The sequence below is a fragment of the Populus trichocarpa genome, chromosome 14 (genome assembly GCF_000002775.5).
Source record: "Populus trichocarpa isolate Nisqually-1 chromosome 14, P.trichocarpa_v4.1, whole genome shotgun sequence".
Taxonomy (NCBI): domain Eukaryota; kingdom Viridiplantae; phylum Streptophyta; class Magnoliopsida; order Malpighiales; family Salicaceae; genus Populus; species Populus trichocarpa.
Genome location: NC_037298.2, coordinates 4,162,263 through 4,183,008, shown reverse-complemented (window position 1 = coordinate 4,183,008; position 20,746 = coordinate 4,162,263). Strand labels below are relative to the sequence as shown.

The following is a 20,746-nucleotide window of genomic DNA, read 5'->3' as shown; positions in this document are numbered from 1 at the left end:
AATTTTAATTTAATAAAAAATTTTAGAAACCACCAAATCTCACCGATGACTTTTCAATTTATCGGTATTTCGTCTGTAATATTTAATTTAATAAATTTTTTTCTAAAACCCGCCAAATAAAACCGATGAATTTTCAATCCGTCGGTAATTTCGTTTGTAAAGAACAGTAACTAACAATACAATTGAGAAGTGAACAGTTCCAAAGTTTTTTGAAAAATACCGATGGAAAATTCCGTTAGTAATTACATCGGTAATTGACATGATGAACAGTGTTAAGAAGATGTGAACAATTTACCAATGAGTTTACAGATGGATTTTATCGAAGGTATTAAAACTGTCGGTAATTCCGTTGGTATAAATAACATTTCATCATATTTTTTAGTTTTTTTATTTTTTTTTTTACTATAATTCTCTCGGTATATATCGAGAGAATATTTTCATTGATAAAATCTATTGTAATTTATCAACAAAAATATTCCTTTAATATTTTATTTTTATTTATTAATTTTCTAGTAGTTTTACATGAAGATTTAGTTTAAATAGAGGCAGGCCTCCAGCGTTTTTTTCAAATTGCACCAAACAGCCTCAGAATTAGGAACGGATGGTTAATTAATTATGAAAAATAAGTAGATGAATATCATCAGTTAGACAAGACTTATGAAACCAAAACAGAATGAAATGACAAACTGGGATTGAGGTAGGGCTTATAGTTAGAAGTAAGTAAATAACCAAAGTGTAGGAAGGCAGGTGCCCGAGTTTGAGGGCTTTTATTTACTAATTGAGTCAAAACGAATGTGTAAGAGCATTAGTTTTTTTTTTTTTCGTCCTTGTGGCCTTATCGAGGGCACCATGGAATTGTAGTGAACCAAGAAAATGGAGGTTTTCCCTTCCTTCTCACCCATCTTAACTATGAAAACAACTGGTGAATGAGCCAAAGCCCATGCAAACGTCCTTTTCTCGCTCCCCCACCTCTGCCCTCTCTGCGCTCTCTATCTCTCTCTCTCTATCGCACACACATCCATTTCCTTTTTGGAATGCCAACCATTCATTTGCTTTCTCTTTAACCTTCTCCCTCCCTCACTCTATTCTGTGCACTATTTATGATACATCAACAACTTTACATACAACAAAAAAACATGTAAAAACGTTTAAAAATAAAAAAATAAAGAAAAAATTATAGTGTCAAGAAACGGAGAGAGAAAGTGAACACTTTCTGGTTCTGCTCTATCTCCTAGTATATTAGTAGTAGCAGGTTCCTCTCTTTCCACATCTCTCTCTTCTCTTTTGCTATATTAACAAGTCAACAATCAAGAAGATTAGATCCGAGGAAGAGGATTATTATCTGTTCTTTCAAAATATCCACCGATCAGTCAATCCATCAATCAAATCAACAAAATCTCTAAAAGAATCATAAAAGAAATGGCATCCTCTTCAGCTGCCTTTTCACCGGATCACCTCTCTTCATCAGACCAGCTTTGTTATGTCCATTGCAACTTCTGTGACACTGTCCTCGCGGTATCATTTTCTCCCCATTTTTTCTTATCCCTAATTTTCTGTTCCGTTAGTGTAGGCTTGAACCTGATCCGAGCCAATCGAGCGAACCCTCATTGGCTTCTTCCTTTTCTTATTCTTCTATGAATTTCTTAAGGTTGGTTTGAGTCACATCTCTTGTTGGTGTTATAGGTGAGTGTACCTTGCTCTAGCTTGTTCAAGACTGTTACGGTTCGATGTGGTCACTGCACCAACCTATTTTCTGTGAACATGCGTAGCCTACTTCCTGCAGCTAATCAATTTTACCTTGGTCATGGTTTCTTCAATCCTCAGATTAATATCCTGGTATATCAAGATATTTTAGGGTTTCAAACATATCAATGCTTTCTCTTTTTACTCATTCTTTTTGTGGTTTTAATTATACCCTTATACGTTAGGGTTTGGAGCACTAAAACAGTTAAAAAGACTAAATTTCCTTTGATTTCTCTTTCATGATTCCTTAATTATATAGATAAGCATAGAAATAAATCTAAACTTGGAATTTAATTCTTGGCTTTCCATGGTTACTGGCGTAATTCTAGGAGGGAATGAGGAGTACTGGAGCACCGCCAAGTTTGATGATCAATCAGCCAAATCCAAATGAATCTGTTATGCCAATTCGAGGTGTTGAGGAGATCCCTAAACCACCAGTGGTTAATAGACGTGAGATTCTTCACACTTACCTCATTTCTTTGACATATCAATGGCCTTTTCACTGGTCTATATATGAGCAGCAGCACTCCAACAAATTTTGAGTCATTATTAAGTGACTTCACCAGTCCCCTTTAACTTTCTTTAAAGTTTGTCAAGCACCATTGCATTTTTGCATTTCTTACACATAGTAGCTATAGTCTTAAGTAATCATGAAAAGGTATGTAAAAAACAACAGTGCCCTAGATATCTTGGTTTTGCTTGATGTACCAAGCATCTTTTGGACAATCTTATCATGTCTAGCCTTCTTGATGCTATTCAACATTTATTTAGTGCTACCATAAGGGATACTGTAGATTTGCACCTAGTAGGTCAATTGCATTTCTTTGAGGCTTTCGTAGCTATCCCATCTGTGTCGGTACCTCTCCCTTTAATTTTCTTCTCTAGAAGAATTTAACTTTTTTTTTTTTATAATATAGAAGAATTTAACTAACAGGCCCAAATTTTACCATCATCAAACAGATGTTACCTTTGCTCAAATGGGCCATTGAATTTCTTTCAGTTTCTTTCAATGCATGTACTATCTCATTATGAACCCAGAAATGTATAATGTAGCTTACCTTTATATAATTTCTACTACATATGAATAGGAGAGAGAGTTTTCAGTTTTCTCCCCCGGAAATATAGATACAGAATCCATGGATATTAGACTGATTAGATCCTAGATGATGATGAAGTAATGATGATGAGAGAGAGAGAGATAATAAAAGCAGAAATCTTACATAAAGTCAGCGAAGTGATTTCAAAGATTTGTCTGTTTCTTTGTCGTTGTTATGTCTCTGTTTTACATGTTCAGCTCCAGAAAAGAGACAAAGAGTCCCATCTGCCTACAACCGCTTTATCAAGTAAGTAAAATTCTTGCTGTAAACTTTACATTTTTAATGTGATGAAAATCAAGATTTAAAACTTGAATTTGGTGTTAATTTTTTTTTTAAAAATTCTCTATATGAATTTGCAATTGTCAGAAATTTGTATTTTTCTATGAAGCACATGCATGATCTTGACATTATTATGTACCAATTTGCAGGGACGAGATCCAACGTATCAAAGCAGGAAACCCTGATATAAGTCACAGAGAAGCATTTAGCGCAGCTGCAAAGAATGTGAGATCCATGAAAACTCAAAATGTTATTAATGTTTACACATGGTTTCATGATGCAGCCAATGCTACATTAGCTATGATTAGCTATTTAATTAGCTAGTATTTTTCTTAATTTGTTGTTTGTTTGTTTCAGTGGGCCCATTTTCCACATATCCATTTCGGACTTATGCCTGATCAACCCGTGAAGAAAACTAACGTGCGCCAACAGGTACTTTTGATCATTGAAACCCTAAGAAATCTAACTCTTCTTTTAACATTTTGTCATACAAACTATTTAGAATTGGAGTACGTAGTAAGCCTATTGACAAGGGCATTTTAGTTTTTAAATATTTTTTATTTTTTTGCAGGAAGGAGAGGACGTGCTCATGAAAGATGGGTTTTTCGCTCCTGCAAATGTGGGTGTCACTCCCTACTGAGAAGTGGAGCTATTAGGGTTTTCTTTGTTACTTCCCTCTCTACATAGCCATGTCTTTTCTTTGACTGTCGTTAGGTCCTTGCTTTAAGCTTTCTTTTTAGAAAACCCCTAAGAATAGGGGCTGCTGTTGGCCTTTTTTGGTAATGTTTTGGGAGAAGGTTTTGAATTCTACAATGTATGTGAAGCCTAGCTGCTAAAGCTCCCCAAAAGCATCCTATCTATGATGTTGATACTTGCTAGTTCTCAAAACGTTAGCGATGCCAACTAGTAATGATCGACAATCCTACGATTTTATCCAACAGTTTTATAGAACTATAGGAGTGTTAAGTAGTTTGACAATTCAAGCTACAGAAGCATATGCACATAGCACACCGAGTATGGAACGTATATCTTATTGTTTCGATTAAAAATTTGCATTTACAAGCCATTATGTATTAATTTCTCGAAGTTCATAAAAAGAGAATTTTACAGGCAACATAATTTTAGCAAACAAATGCCTCATAAAATATCAGATGAAAAGCTTTCACAATTTTGTGCTTAGAATAATAGATTCAAAGTTCACATATAATCACATTCACTGAACATCTGCAGAGTATTCTGCTAATTAATTACATTAGAGGATTGTACTAATTTACCATTCAATAAAATCCCTTTTCTCTTATCTAATCATCTTCTTTATTTTCTATATTCCATAGTACAAAACATACTACCAGAGTTTGTTCCAAGACATTCAGTGATTAATGGCCCGGATGTCTGTTTGTTTTAGCTATATATATCTTCAAGTGAAATTTTCTCAACCTTATTGTGGGAGTAGCACAAAATAGGAAGGTGCATATGTTTTCACGAAGTGCAAGACAGTATTGCCTCTGTTAATATTCAGGACAAATGTCATTGAATGGGAGGGATTTCATGGACCATTAATTGGGTCCGGCTGGTTGTTTATTATCACTTGGTCCCGGATCAACAATAGTACAGTAACTAGCGGCAGCTGCAATCTGGTTCCAGTAGTTGGCATGAAGGTGAGGGTGAGGATGATGAAACTGCGGCATTAATTGAACATTTGGCATTAATTTTGAGTAAAGTTTATAGAACAATTTTAGTACATTCTCGCGTGCGAATTGAACAATCATATATCGAAGAAAACTGAAATTGATAATGGTTTTCAAAGTGACTGGAGTATGAAATAAATGGGGTTTAGGAAGAGACATATATATGAGCACATCATAGAAATCCAAAGAAATTCATTATCTATACAAGCAACAAAGTCTGAGACTAACAAACTCCACAACTAATACATCTGTTAACGTGAGATTTTTGTATGGTTTGTTCGTTTGTAAATTGTTTTTCCTCAATCAAAATGAAGTGATGGCGATCCTCAATCAGTGGCACGGACTTTATGAGCCTGCACAATAGCAAATACATATATCTGATATCTCGGACTGGTGTGTGTGCGTAATCAATTGCTGCACAAATAGCTTTCTTGAATGGGTCAATAAACTATTCCTGCTTATGAAATGCAACTCCAATAGTGCTACTACTTATCATTATAAATGAAGGGACTTGGTGATTACTGAAGATGATATATATCTTCATGAAGCCACAATAACTTAACTGGATAAGATATCTCCGGTTCGTCAATTAAGTTTTCCTCCAGTAGTAAGAGTTGAAGGTAAACTACGATCTTCCGCTCCACCAGAGCTCAGCTCCAGAATACTGAAATTAAAGCCAAGCAAAGGTGGTTCACAATAGCTTTACTCCAGAAAAACCGAGTTTAATCTGAAACATGAGAGAGGGAGAACTTGTTAAAAGAAATCTTTAGCAGCCAGAAAAAATAGAGCACCAAATTAACCTGTGGTAAATATATATTTGATTGAATATATTAGTTGAAAAAAAGAGGATGAACTAGTATGGATAGGTGAATTTATCCCAAGAAAAGGAGGCAAATAATGAGTAATTTGTGTTCATGTTGTTTATTACTATTAGTGTAAACTTTGGAGCAAGTTGAGGCAGGGATACGTAATGATCTGTGTGTGTGCTTATTCGAAGGAAATTATAAAAGGTGGTGATGATTGTTTTAAGAGCATTACCCGTTGAGTAGATTATCAGTACCAAGCCAAAATTAACATCTTGTTTTTTTTTTTTTTCTTTCAAGTCAAGGATTCATTAAACTCCTGGAGGGAAAGAAACCCAACTTGGAAAAAAAAGCAATACAAGAACATGATCAGCAGCAGAAGAAGAAGATTCTTCTTCTTAAAGGGAAAAAACTATGACTTGGAAAGTAACATTCTGGTTTGATCAGTTAAAAGTGGAACTGATAGGTTATGAAGAAGAAGAATAATTACTTGGATTAATACCAAACGAGGCTGAGTATATATAGTGTTCCTTTGTAGGCAATGATTTGCCTTTTTAATTAGTTCTTGTTAATAAGAATATTCGTGAAATAGATTGTTAAAAAGAGGAAGAAAATGTGTATTTTTATGTGTCTTAAGATAAATGTTCAAAATATTAGAGATTGGAATGAATATTTGTCATAACTTAATAAAATAAGATTGTATCGGAAGAACATATTGCATTTGGGCTAAAATATATTGTAAAAATTCAATTCTATATTGTCTAAAAACAATAATATATTACAAACTAAGATATTTACCCTATCGCGTGTGCATGCTACTCTCCCTATTGATGCATGAATATCACTTTCTGCTTCTATTTTGTGTGTTGTCTACCCATCAATGTCCTGTTTCACAAGCATTGCCTTAGATGTCCTAATTGAACGAGTTAGAATCGAATCACAGTTTAATTTTTATCAATATTGTGCCAGGATTAGGGTCAAGATTTTTTATTTTTAAATTAATTATTTTATAGATCTAATTGTACAAAATATTATACATAATAAAGCATAAAAAATCAACGATTATATATAAAAATGATAAAGATAGATAATATTTCCCTGATTATGAGAGGGGTTAGGGCAAACCATGTTGAATCAATAAAACTACAGCAAAGAAGAATTAGGGTTAGGGCAAAACAAGTTACAAAAGAGTGATTGAGAATGCAGGGCAAATCACGTTCCTTTAAAATTTGATTTTTTGTGCTTAAAATGAATAATTTTTTAGTTTTTTAGGATATTTTTAATATGATGAGATTAAAATTAATTTTTTAAAAAAAATTAATACATTTTTAAATAAAAAACATTTTAAACTACACTATAACAATTCCAAACATTCTAGATCCAACCACGCCACCACGAATCAAGGGAGCATGCAGTAGGGCTATGGGAGCCTAGGGATAAAAACTTTAACCCCCATCACTTAAAATATATTCACTTTGGTCCACCTTTGTTAACATTTTCAGCTTGATCCCTGAGAATTAAAACTTGATTCTAATTTTTTTCCCCTAAATGGTGTTTCCTCAACGCTTTACTCCCATGATAATGAAATATTTCGTCTTTTCCCCTAAAAACAACAGCGTATTTGGTATTTTATTTTCTCAAGATATTGTTGACGTTCAGATCAGAAGAATCTGCCTGTGGTTCTAGATCGGACTGATTACTCAAACACAAATACATCCTCTAGAAGCATTTATAGGAATTACATTCATTGTTAGTAGAATTTGATCGTTCACATTTTCTTAGAAATTTTTTATTATCAATTTATTTACTTATCTATACTGGGCCAGGGCCTTGCCTAGAAATCAGAGCCTTGACGTGGGACGAGTTCGGGGCTATCTTTTTCTTTGAAAGCACTGATTGGGCTTGGTCTTGGCCTGGCAAATCAGGGCCTTCTTGTGGAACAAGGTTGGGCCAACGCTATATATCAACAACGTTCTGTCTCGTTTAGCAGATAGTGTAGCCACAACAAGAGATGCAAATAGCTTCGTTGATAATATATATATATATATATAGTTTTTTTTCCCGGTAGCTGTCAGGTTCAGGTTTTTATTCAACGGGTTACCAAGTTGACTTGTAAACCGAATCTTATGAAAAGGCTAACAAAGACCACCTTTGCATTAATAATTAAACTCACATGAAGACTGGACCAATAAAAACGTGACCGATAAGGAGAATCTCTGTTCCAGAAACGAACAAAAACAGCGATGGTGGTTTGCAGAAACTGATATTAAAAAAGCAAATACTGATTGTTCCCAGAAGATATCCAGATCCCTTTAGCAGTAATAAATAAAAGCATTGTTGTTTATCATTCCAGAAGAACCCCAACACATTGCATTCATTAGAGAAACCCAATTGATAACACACACTAAATAAAATAAAATTCAGGCCCAAACGGCTGTAACAACGGATTTTTTCCGGCCATTTGGGCTGGATTGGAATTTAAACCTGATACACACAACCCTGTCTATCAAAATCCTTACAACTTCAATTTATTTTTCTTTTTATATATTATTTTATCTTCCTATATTTATCAACTTAAAGTATTAAAAGAATCCCATATTTTTCAGGGGACTTGCTTTTGAGGCGAACATTCATCCATCAGGTCAGATCCATCAACCAAAGGTCAGCCTATCACTCCATTAATCTAGATGGCAGTCATGCAAAGCTGAATTTCTATCTGAAATATTTTTCAATGCTTCATCACCAATGGAAGGACGCAAGCAGCAAAAAGAATGGAGTTTAGTCCTGATAAACTACATCAGCATTCCATAAACAGAAAGGTTTTGAAAAACTAAAGGTAGAGATGTGTGAATCCTTCTTCCGAACGAAATAAGACATGTTTAAGGCACATGATCCACACAGCTGAGCTTTATTTTAGTGAAAACAATTTGTACTTCGTTGCTTGTCCTTGTTGCTGATACAGATTTCATAACTGGATTTCTAAAATGAAGCATCCATAGCAAGTAGAACAGGATCAAGGAGCAAAAAAAGGAGTAATTAAATAGGGCACAATCTAAGCATGTAACAAAAGCCAAACCAGGTTTCCAGTTAATGGTGTCTGGTGTCAACTATATAATGAATACTGATTAATTTTTCCAGTTTTAAATGTGCACTAAAAGTGGACACCCAACAACTAAAACATTACAGATTACTGGGAGTATATCTGTTCAACCAGCTGTATAAAAGCAGTAACATGAACTAATGTTCAAAGAGAAAGGATGCCCAGAGAACTACGCTCCTCATGGGGTGCCTGGGATAGTTGATTATTAACCAACAGACTTTTATGGTATATTATGTTGAACCCTAATGGAAGTGCAGAACCATGGAAGAGTAAACTAGATATTCCACAATGATTCATTACCTACTATTTTACAGAAACATAAACCCTGCTCCTAATCCATTCGAACAAACAACAGTATAGGAATAGTTACGAAACAAGAACAGGTGGAGAAACAGCATAGAAGGGAACGCAGGGAGGGGGAGGGGGATGCTGTGTGATAACATGTCATCTGCACTAAATAAACTTGTGCATGTAAGCAAACAAAACAGATAAGCAATTACTGATAGTTTGAGCAATAAATCATTGAATGAATAATTGATTGACCTAATTAGAAGGCCTAAGCACCACTGTTCATTTCAATACAAAAGACTAGAAGAAAAAAGCAACCATGAATATGTTTTTATAACATTCATTAGTGAAGAACCCATCACAAAACCAGCTTTACAGAGATGAGCAAAACAAACTTGAGCACTGATACAAACTTGTGCATATAAGCAACAAAACAGAGTAAACAAATGATGACAGCTCCCACATTCCCGATGCCTTTATCAGTAATGAGATAATTCATTGAACAATGCAATTGCCTAACTGGACGTCTATATTCCGTTATCATTTAAAGACCAATGGTCCCAAAAAAGACAATCATTAACACATTATTCAGCAGAGAAGAACTCATAATTTCAGCCATCACCCCATATGGCAACATAAAAACCCAATAGATGTAGTACATTAACAAGCTAGCCAAGGAACAGCTAAATCAGTGCAGCAACTAATAAGAAGCCAAATCTGTAAGATACTCTATCTAAAACATTCTTTTTGACATACAACGTGGAGTTAAGAGGGAAAAATCTTTAAGTTCAGACACATCAAACTAAGCATAAAATCAAAAAACCAAAACATTGGCAAAAGCTAAAATGCAATTGGTCAAGTCAGAAGATGTGTTACGGACAGATGGATTCTCAATCTAATTGCTTCACATAATATATAATGCAGATATTCTAAACAGCCAAAAGGAAGACAAAATGGATGAAAGTTATCCATCCAAAACCTAAAAGAACTCCAAAGTACTTGGATAAAAAGGAAATGGAATATTGCCCACTCCATTGGCTTAATATCCAAGAAGTGCGCTCTCAGGCACTTAACAAAAATAGCTTCAACACACAATTTATGATGAACAGAACCATGTTATTGCTCAACTTTCCATTCCAAGTAAATTTGTATGTATCTAAAGAGGCTAAGGTCAAATGCACTATGTGTAGTGTGAGTTAGAAGAGAGCTTGCAATCAATACCAAAACAGAGAAGTTAAAAACATGCATTTACAGCCATTTTTACACGGGACTTGGAGCAAGGAAAGAAAGATGAAAGGAGGTGTGTGTAAATTCACAACCTAACTGTAAGTATAATCCTATAACTGCACATCAAAAGATAGCCAAGAGCTGCATGCCATAGTTGCTCTTAATGCCAGGTGAAACAGCACAATAAATAGCTGGTTTGTCTGAGCATATATATTTCCAATTCCTCCTTGAGCATATTTAACTGGTGTATGCATTAAAACCCTGACCTGTTACCTTCGGATTCTTGTGCCCCTGTAGTTTGGCCACAGTCCAAACCCTTGATGTTCAAATTTAGTGCAGAGATTCCAAGCAAAACATAAATTGCTTTGCTTTGGCAGAAAACATAAACAATTATTCTGTACATGTTGAGCCACATAAATAAACCTGAGATTGGATAGCTGTTCTTCCGATTTTAAATCCTGGAACCACTGTGAACCCAACCTTCAGCCTGGTTTTACCTGGCATGGTGCATCTCCCCGTGACATCTTCCATATACACCATTGAAAAATCAACCCCTCTTTCCACTTGAAAAATATCAACCACGGGATCAAAAGAAAACGCCAGCTTATGAAGTGTCCATACAGAACTAGCCATGTTAACAAATGACTCATAGAACATCCCAAGTGACCTCCATGAATTCAACACAAATTCATTTTGATCGAAATTGCTGAAAATCGAGGATTCCATTGTTGGGTGTATAAGCTCTTGATACTTCTTTTCACAAAATCTCAAAAACTCACACGTAGGATTCATACTTAGCAACTCCATAGGATTGCTAGATACATGCTCAAGTAATTGCTTCAACGCGCTATTACTCTTAACCGAAACAGAGTCATGCCCGTTGCATAAAATCTCACCGTCACTCTTCAAACCAAACCCTTCTAAATCAAAACCTTTAAACATCCCCAAACAAACATAAGACAAAAATGCGTAACGATTATGCCCTCTTTTCACATAACCAACATCAGAATGAACAGAATTGGCCGCCAAATCCAAATCCCACCCAGCTTTTCTCATCAAATCAACCAATATCTTTGTAAACTTATGCATTGTTCTACAAGCATCATTTAGCACAGAATCAAAAACCTTAACAGTCAACAAGACCTCAGAATTCAAATTCAAACTACTGAGCAACCTCTTAGACAATAAAGAATTGGACTTTTGAACCTCAATCAATTTCTTCTTCAAAGCCGAAACCTCGCAATCTTTTTTATCAATCTCTGCTTGCAAACTATTAGAAACAGTCCCCATAATTCTCAACTTGCTTTGATTCTCTTCTACTTGAGCTTCCAAGCAAGATCCAATTGGCAAATCATCACCAGAATCAGGATTCTTACACATATCCCTATAAACTTGCTTCAAATCAGACAACCTTTGAAGAACTGAAACTGAAGCCTTATCAGCTACTTTAATGTTCTCTTCATTAAAAGGAACGTGTGCAATTTGTAACTGCAAATAAGAAGCTTCAAATGAAGAAACTTTAGCAAAAACTGAAGAAATCAAAGTATTAGCCAGCTGGGTATTTAAATGCTTGATCTGGGTCTCACTCTTTTTCACTGTCAACTCTTGCTGTGACAAAAATTCTTGATTTTGATTCAAGGGTTGGTCAGGTTTCAAGATTATGACTTTCTGGTCAGGGATAAAATCCTCGGCAGAATCAAGGAGGGAGAAGCCTTCGTCGGCGTCAGAAATTTCATCGGCGAAGAATTCGAAAGTTTTGGTCTTGAAAGCAAGTGCAAATTTTGAAAACATTTCAGAAATTTGTGGTTGTTTTGATGTTGTTGAGGTTGTAGTGTCCATGGTTTCAGTCATGACAAAATGGGAAAATTGTAAACAATAGAATTGAATTATTTCTTTCTTTTGTTTATGGGTTTGTTTGTAAGAAGGGAATGGAATTGAATTCCCTTCTAACTTTCTCGAGGAAAGAAAAACAGAGAGGAAAAGATTGAAAATTCTGAGGTGTACTAATGGTAATACGGCTATTTTAGTGCTTTTGTTTTCTTGGGAGGGAGGATTGTGCCTTGGTTGTCTTGGGAGGAAGGTATTTTGTGGGTGTGGAGTAAGGTAATGGCTGAGTTTGGTTTGCTGCACTTTTCTGCTGTTTTCACTTGCTTTTTTTTTATATTACTCTGACGGAGGATGAATTTTCTCTACTCTTTGATTGCTTAGCTTTTTGGACTCCTGTGTGCTTCAACGGTAACATGAGAAAGATAGGGCAACATGAGACTGCCAATGGTTAAACGGGAATGGAGCACGGGTTGGGCCACGGTCGGGAGGACCTAGGGTTCAGGCTGAAGTTGGATGCCCTGGCCATAGAGGGTGTGAGAGTCAAACCAAGGTCACGATGGGTTCAAATGGGTCGAGTTCAACTTGCTAAATTGTGATCCAAGTGATTCGAGCATTGGGAAAACAAAAAAACAAATTGTTATTCAATAAATTAAAAACATCAAATTAAAAATACAGAAAACACAAATAATAGCAAATGATCCCTGAAAAGAAAAATCCAAGATAATTAGAGCAGTTCGTCTTTCCATTTTGTTTAAAAGAGATGGTATTAAAAAAATACAGTCACGAATCCATGATGGTGATAGAGTCCAAAAAACATGACCCATTTAAAGTCTTTTCATTACAACGTAAGAAGCCAAGACGCATCGTTAGCAAGCATGAAGTATTTATTAGTCAGTCGATGCTAAGTTAGTATTTGGTGCAGTAATAGTAATTGTTTTCTAAATGTTTTTTTTATATTTATTAAAATAATATTTATTTTATTTTTAAAATTATTTTTAATATATAACATTAAAATAATCTAAAAATACTAAAAAAAAATTAAACTTTTAGCAAATATGTGGCTGCCATACGAGTTTTAAGTATCACAAATTTTACAAGAAGATTGGAAATTGTTAGGTAGGATGTAATTATTATCAGTGATTGATACAGAGAAGATGACTCTTCACTTGTGCAGTTATTCTATGTTTGTAATTTGTTTAAATTTGTCAAAGCTTAGCGAAGCAGAAAATTTAAGACAAAATAATACTGCGTGTATAAAATATTTTTTATTTAAAAATATAATAATTTTTTATTTTTTAAAAATTATTTTTAATATCAATATATTAAAATAATTTAAAAATATAAAAAAATTTAAATTTTTATGAAATGTCGTTTGAACACAATTCTAAAAACATTAAATGTAGTTAAATCCATAAAAATAACAAAAATATAAACTTGAATCACTGTGGCACTTTCACTACCTTAGGGATTGTTTGGTGAAGTGAGAACTATCATTTCATCATTTTTTGAAGTTTTATTAAATTATTTTTATATTTTAGATTATTTTGATGTGCTGATATAAAAATAAAATAAAATATTATTTTAATATATCTTCAAAAGAAAAAATACTTTGAAAAACAACTTCTAATACTATCTCAAACACCTTCTAATGTGTGCTTGAAATTATTTTTCAAAATAACTTTTCGCTTATAAATATATCAAAATAAATTTTTTATTTTTTTACATTTACACATCAAAAAATACTAAAACAAAATAATAATTTAATATTTTTTATACTAAAAATACTTTTAAAAAATATCCTTTAAAAAAAAAAACCGCATTCGGAGCACACCTTGAAATTATTAGAAACCTACAGAAAATGCAGTGATGAAAGTAGTAGCACAGAAGAAATGAAGTTGGATGCCACTTCTTTTTCGCTGATTACTTGGGAGCTATCCAAGCTTCACAAACTTTGATACCGATATGATGTTTTTGTTGTGTTATTCTCTGTGAGATAAAAATGGATTAATATGTTGTGTTAATTTGTAAATATTTAAAATAGCTAATTAACTCGTTAGGTTCAGACTGAATAACGCATATGGTCTGCTTTCTTTATTTTTATTTTTAAATTTCAATAAAGATATCTTCCTTTCCCTTTATTAACATAATATATTTAAAAGAATAAGATATCAGGTGTCTCTCCTTTTCCTTTTTCCTTTTCCTTTTCCTTTTTTAAAAATTATTATACTCAAAGGTGATGTGTCTTTTCTTTTGGCGTTTCGGAATGATTAATTTTAGACTTTAATTTTGTATCTCACCGTTGTCTGGTCACTTTAGATATATTGCCAACAAGTTCACTGCCACTGATCTTTCTCCACAGAGAATGCTTCCACTCAAAGAGTTCACAGTGATGTCTTGTTTCTACCGCAATATTGTTTTTCTTATGGGCACAATCATTGCATGAATTAGTCCTATTTCCTGAGATCAGCTGCTGCTGCAGCAGCAATATGTGCTTCAAAGTAACTTTACGACATGTCTTCCAAACTTTCCTAATTCCTACTCCAATTAAATTCTTATAAAGTAATCTCCTATGTATCATGCTGCCTTTACGCACCCTTTTAATTAAATTGTTTGTGATGCTTTTAGCCGACACATTTTAGTGGTAAGCCTTCACAAACTGAGAGCCCGTGCCTTCTTTTTAGCCTTTCCAAATAAATCAGAAACTCAATTATTGCATTCGTAAGACAACAAAAATATTATAGGGAAATCTTCGATGCTCTTAAAGAACAAGGGTGAGTGGGCAGATAGATGTGAACGATATGATAAATGCAATATTTAGACGTGGCAATCTATATTATAGCTTTAGGGCTAGCTCTTCAAAATATAAACGAATCCCATGGGAGTTGGTTGATTATAATTACAAGAACCAACCAAGAAAACACTTTATAGTATTAGCCTAGTAGCTAGGTTGTATTCTTTCGGGGTGGTTGGTGTTAGTAGGTAGGATTTATCTGGGGAGTTTATGATGCGGTAACGATTATTTTTTAGATTAAAAATATGTTAAAATAAATATTATTTAGCGAAAAGATGATTGAACCTTGCACCAAACACCCGTTTAGACTCTGGCTGGTGCGGCAAGTCATGACATGTATATTAGCCAGACTGGGGCCATTCAACTCCTTGAGAGCAGGTTGCTAGGTTAGAGGTTAGTTAATTTTATGGAGTCAAAAGGAGACCCCAGAAAGAAGTGGAAAAGATCAACATATATTGTGAGTTGTGACAGTTTAAAAGCAAAAAGAATTAGACTATTTTATGACAACGACACCTCTTTTTGCAGTTTCGGCCTAATATATATATATATATATATAGAAATGCAGTGAGGAGGTCATTTTAAATTTGTATGTAATTCTACCTTCTTTCTCGCCATCCATTTAGATTAAAAAAAACTATGAAGTGCATTATATAATTTATCATGTGAGTAAGATGTGGGTTATATGTCATTGTCACCTTGTCTGAATGCGACTGTAGCTGACCGTAAGAATACAATAATAACCACTTCGTTAATCAATTTTGTCTCTCTTGTTGAAAACCAAAATCTATTTTTTTCTTTAATAGGAAAACATCAGCAAGACAACGACGATAGGAAAAAAAAATGGCATAAAAATGTTTTGGCCCAAAGAAGTACTATGGGACTAAGGGCTTCCGCGTTATTTGTTGCATTGACAGGCTATACCAGGCCATCCAGCCCATCCAGTAAATCAATACTATAATTGTTGCATTAACAATTCAATCTTTTTGTAATTGATTTTATTTGATATATAGATTAACAAGTGATCCATCGCTACCTGTCACATCGTAGCCAGAATCCGAAAAAGGACCCAGTTCATGATCTGATCACAACCTAAAGAAATGCACTTGATGTTTCAGAAGACACAGACAAAGCATCCTTTGACTTTAACTAGTTATCAGAGGCACTTAGTGTAGCCGAAGAAAAAGGGGTAGAGCTTTAATTTTAGATTCGAAGAGATACGCTTAAAGAGACATGCAAGGATGGTAATGGAACAAGCAAGGAAGAAGCTATTATATGTAAGGAAGCTACGGAGTCTTGCTTTACCAAAGCTGCAGAAGAATGAGATTTACGATGGGTTACCTGTGACACCCAACGGAGAAAATGGTTTTCCTGTTGTGCTTTGAAATACAAAGTTCATTAGGATTAAGCTTTCGTCCTAGTGCGTGGTAGCAAGTTTTTTTCCTTATTGAAGAGGTTGTTGGGTTTGAACCTCAACTCCTTTCTTCCGTACACTTGGATCAAGAATAAAGGTTATTAGGTCCCGGAACAATTGAATTTGTTAATTGAGTTTGAAGTTTTAATTTCAAAAGATTTAAGCCTTAAGATGAGATGAAAATGGTCTGTTCTCAATCTCAAAAATTTTGGGCTACTATTCGGTTTGGGATTATACTACCACCATCGAAACCGAGGAGCGTGACTCTGCCATTGTTTCGGGACAGGGATGTGCTTATGGATGTTGAACAGATTGATAGAAGATGGTAGCTTTTGGTTCTGATCAATTTGTGTTGAATGCTTACCTTGTATAGCATGTATTGTATAGTTTGTCAAATAAAAAGCTCTGTTTTTAACTATATTCTGAGCAATCACCATATTTCTGGTTGTCATCTTGAGCTGTACGACTGCACCGTATATTGCTTGCTAGCAAGGTGTCAAGGCTTCGGGATGAAAAGATTCTGAGCTAGATTACCCGGGCCGGTAATTATAAGGTTGAGTTTTAACAAAGGCAAGACATTAATTAAAACGATGACTGATTATTGGTTCTTATGTCTCATCTTATTGGATTTAAGAGTTCTTGGTTCTTATCATTTTGTAGGCGTGGGATTGTTCTGCTAAATGAAATATGAGATACCATCAATATTGATCTGGAGTTTCTTACAATCACAAGTGTAAAGACAAATTTGAGGGTATCAGAACAGAAATTGATCACTCTTTGATTTGATGGTTACACGGCTTATACAGGCAGTACTAATTATCCCATACGCTTTTGGCATTTCTCTTTTTTCACAGTTCTGAATGGAAGATGAAGCGGTGCTCTTAACTCACCTGTGATTAGCTAGCAAACCTTATTTCTTGAAAATAACTCATGCATCGCATTAGTTGATTACTGTGGTATGTTCATCTGGTTAATTGGAACTCCAATCGAGTTGTGTGTTTCCCTTTTTAACATTAGGATATGCAATTGCCGTCTGGGTCAGAGCTAGCATGACGAATATGCTGGAAAAACTGCTGCTCTGCTGTTTTTTTTTTTTTTTTTTAAACTGGAGTTGTTATGGAGTCTCTGGATAGGATTAGGTCCATTTCCATGGAGGCCAAGTCATGATCATTTATTCAGAACTAGAGCCATTATCTAGAGGCAGCTAGATATACAAGGGATTTGTTTTATTAAGTCAAACTAGGGCAATTTCATGTTGGAAATTGTCGATTCGCCTTAACAAATCTTGCTGCAGAGGATGCGTAGTGCATCTCTGGCAGGGAGCAAGACCCAGGATCCCATTGATCATGATTCATAATACTTCCAAAAATTTAAAATATAAATTTCCCACTTAGTTGTTTACTATATATTCTTATTGTATATTGGTAATTTGGTAGCTCTCCTATTGATCGTTCATTAAACAATAGGGATGGTTAATAAGCCTTGGTCGGCTTGTCTGAAAGCAGAGCTGTAGTTGACCTTGTGATTATAATCTCCTTATTTCATTAGAGCATCTTATTTGGACTCAAGTTTTCAACACCTACATTAAACAAAATGGCCCAAACAACGATAATTAGAAAATGGCCTAAACAAGCATGAGACTAGGCACGTCTTTTTATTTGTTAAATGGGCTTCGATATTAGGCCCTTAATCATTCCATACCGCACCTGACTTGAAACTCGAGCAAATCCAGCCTCCGGCATGTATGGTTGGATTCCGATGATAATTTGGAAGGAATTATATAAACCGACTGCCCGTTAAAAACCAGTCCCTAAGTCCCTGTAAATTAAACAATAGATAATCGTCCTCCCTGTAAATTAACCGATAAAAATCTATACAAGCCTAACTTTGCAGTTGCTGCATTCCACAATCTCTTTCTTAGTTTCTCCTTTGCCTAGTTTTCTATAATCTTCGACCTCCGCACCACTAGGCAGTCCTTCTCTTAAGTTTTCTCTTTACCATCCTCTCTTTTATAACCATGAAAAGAAATGAATGGGTGTGTGCGTCTACACACACACATATATTTATGGATTGGGAGGGTTACATGTTGGTTTATGCTTGGATTAAAAAAAAAAAAACAAAGATTTTAAAGAAGAAAAAAAAACTTCACAAAAAATTAATTTTATGATGTTCAGGGTAGTAACTAATGACACACTATTAGTTATTTTGTAGGCTCATCTTAAAAAAAATAAATATATATATATATATAATGAAATTAATGACTTACCAAAAATTATAAGAATATTTTCACATTAATTTTTTTTATTTTTTTTTTAAAAAATTAAAAATAATTAATATGATGTCATTAATTACTTTCCAAACACCATAAAATTTTCCAGTACCCTCGTATGATTAAAACTTAATATCCAATAAATAAATGTTATTAATGATTTACAACTCTAATTCCAATAAGATGAATTGTTACATAAGGGAAAATATAAGAAAAAGGAAATGTTTACACAATGAAACTTTATTGGATTCAAAATTCAAAGATGATAAATTGGATTTTGCTTCACTTATATTCCATTTGGAATATTTAAATTCATCAATCTCTTTCTATTTTGTCTTTGATACAATTGAAATATTATAATGGATTTTTTTTCTTTCTCAATCTATTTTACAAAAATAAAATATAAGCTTGAAAAATAAATTGCATTTCAATTCATGAATCATAAAATAATAAAATAGAATATAAATTTTAAACCTATGTTTAAAATAAAAATATTCCTAAATTATATTATGAAAAATCTTAATAAATAATAAAATTAAAATCTATATATTACATCAGAAAATAGAGTCGCAGCTAGATGAAATTAATAAGAAAAAAAAAAAAAACCAAGTTGAGAGGCTGGTGAACGTCCCTCATGTGTAACAGTTCAACTCTAGTTAAATTAAATTGAATTTTACCCTTTTTTTTTTATTTTACTCGAAACAAATAAACTAAAAGTCTAATGTAATTGCTATAACTCTACCTTGACAGCGTGCATGACTGACAATAATCAGAAGTTTTATTGACAGTCTGTTGAAACCGGGTGGTGGTGACACGTGGTGAGCTCCAAACAACCGTGTCTCGAGTTGGATAATAAGACTACACGTGTGAAGCGCCAACGTAAATAACACAAATCCGACATCGCAATTTCCTATAAACCATTTCTCATCCTCATGCCATATGCCATGGGAGATTCTGACGAGGGTGGTCTTGCCTGCAAATTGCATGTAATTTTTATATATAAATTACAGCATATATATATATATATATATATATATATATATATAATCCAAATCCATTGGAAAATTAAAAATTGGTTGTGAAATTCACAGTAAAAAAAGCTAGAGAAGCTTTTTATAATCTTTTTGAGAAGCTCGAAGCTACAGCCCATCTCTGAATCATACATATCTCAGGTTTTTTTTTAGTTTATTTATAGATAGACCATTCAAATTTCAAACTTGTGCGTTCGCATAAATTTTGTTTTTGATAGTTTCTGTTTTAATCAAAACCTCAAAGGTATTTTTATTTTATAAATAAAATAATGTCTTGGATTTAAAATTGAGATTTAATGACTTCTCTTCAAAATCTAATAATTTTTTTTTATTTTTTTATTTTTGTCATTTACAGAGGAGACTCGGGCTCAAATCCAGTGGAACCTCTGTCACGCACCTTCCGATGGTAGATCAGATATCGTTTGGATTCCAGTGGCACTGCATCTGCCTTTGTTTTCTATCAGCTGCCACAAAAATTTCCGCCTTTTCATGCTCCACGTGCATTAGAGTTCTTTCTTATCTTTCGCACCACAACTGTTCTGAATAGGACAAGCTTCATTTATTCAAAGCTTTACACTCTATACATTTATTAATAGTATTTTCTTCTTCTTCTTTTTGCTAGCGTATGCGGGCGTGTATATATATATATATAGTTTTTTTTTTATACTAGTTTTTACAATTTTTCAATTTTATATAAAAAACTATTTCATGTTAATATTAAGGAATTCATATAAAAAATATTTTCTATTGATGATTCACATTTAAAAAGATTTGAAGGCTGCCATTTCACTAGTCTCTCTCCTCTACCTAACTCCGTGTATTCTTGGCACCTAACTCTGTGTATTCTTGGCTAGATTGAACCTTAACTTAAACCTAAATGAAGATAGGAAAGACTTGAGGAGTGAAAAGATTATGGTACAACCAAACCCTGTGCACCGGCCAGGTCACCCTGTCGTTAATAAACAACCTCTTTTAAATAAGCAATCTTTTTTAAATTATCTCACGTCAATTTTTTTTATCAATAATTATCTCTCGTCTTGCTTTGCTTGATAATGGTCTTTTCTCTTTCTGTATGTATTTGATTGTAAAGGTTAGACAAAACTCAACTTCCAAATTAGCTAGTGTATCCTTTAATTACTTGGTTCGAGACATTTTTACCTTTTAATTTTTTGTAGTATTGACTTCAATTATG

At 33.9% G+C, this 20,746-nt stretch overlaps 2 protein-coding genes across 3 annotated transcripts; one reads left to right on the top strand and one right to left on the bottom strand.

Moving 5' to 3' along the window:
• The first annotated feature begins 1,112 nt into the window (after positions 1-1,112).
• LOC7488885 (axial regulator YABBY 1) lies at positions 1,113-4,057 on the top strand. The gene is made up of 7 exons (XM_002320676.4): positions 1,113-1,515; positions 1,684-1,836; positions 2,073-2,193; positions 3,038-3,086; positions 3,269-3,344; positions 3,477-3,551; positions 3,691-4,057. Exons 1-7 carry the CDS (start codon positions 1,420-1,422, stop codon positions 3,757-3,759), a joined length of 639 nt encoding a protein of 212 aa, XP_002320712.1. The 5' UTR covers positions 1,113-1,419; the 3' UTR covers positions 3,760-4,057.
• A 6,133-nt stretch (positions 4,058-10,190) lies between these two features.
• On the bottom strand, positions 10,191-12,604 carry LOC7488884 (protein GRAVITROPIC IN THE LIGHT 1). Of its 2 annotated transcripts, XM_052447256.1 has the most exons (2): positions 11,812-12,604; positions 10,191-11,727 (listed from the first exon to the last, which is right to left on the bottom strand). In XM_052447256.1, the coding sequence occupies exons 1-2, from the start codon at positions 12,074-12,076 to the stop codon at positions 10,616-10,618; spliced, it is 1,377 nt and encodes a 458-aa protein (XP_052303216.1). In that variant the 5' UTR covers positions 12,077-12,604; the 3' UTR covers positions 10,191-10,615. The 2 variants fall into 2 exon arrangements, with proteins under 2 accessions (XP_052303216.1, XP_002320047.2); XM_002320011.4 differs by having other exon boundaries at positions 10,191-12,602.
• Positions 12,605-20,746: the final 8,142 nt, after the last annotated feature.

What these genes read in the sequence shown, in the direction of transcription:
- LOC7488885 (XM_002320676.4), top strand. Translation starts at nt 1,420, where the DNA reads ATGGCATCCTCTTCAGCTGCCTTTTCACCGGATCACCTCTCTTCATCA. An exon ending in ATCCTCAGATTAATATCCTG is followed by an intron (nt 1,837 to 2,072) that starts GTATATCAAGAT and finishes GCGTAATTCTAG; the next exon opens with GAGGGAATGAGGAGTACTGG. An exon ending in ACCACCAGTGGTTAATAGAC is followed by an intron (nt 2,194 to 3,037) that starts GTGAGATTCTTC and finishes TTACATGTTCAG; the next exon opens with CTCCAGAAAAGAGACAAAGA.
- LOC7488884 (XM_002320011.4), bottom strand. Translation starts at nt 12,076, where the DNA reads ATGACTGAAACCATGGACACTACAACCTCAACAACATCAAAACAACCA.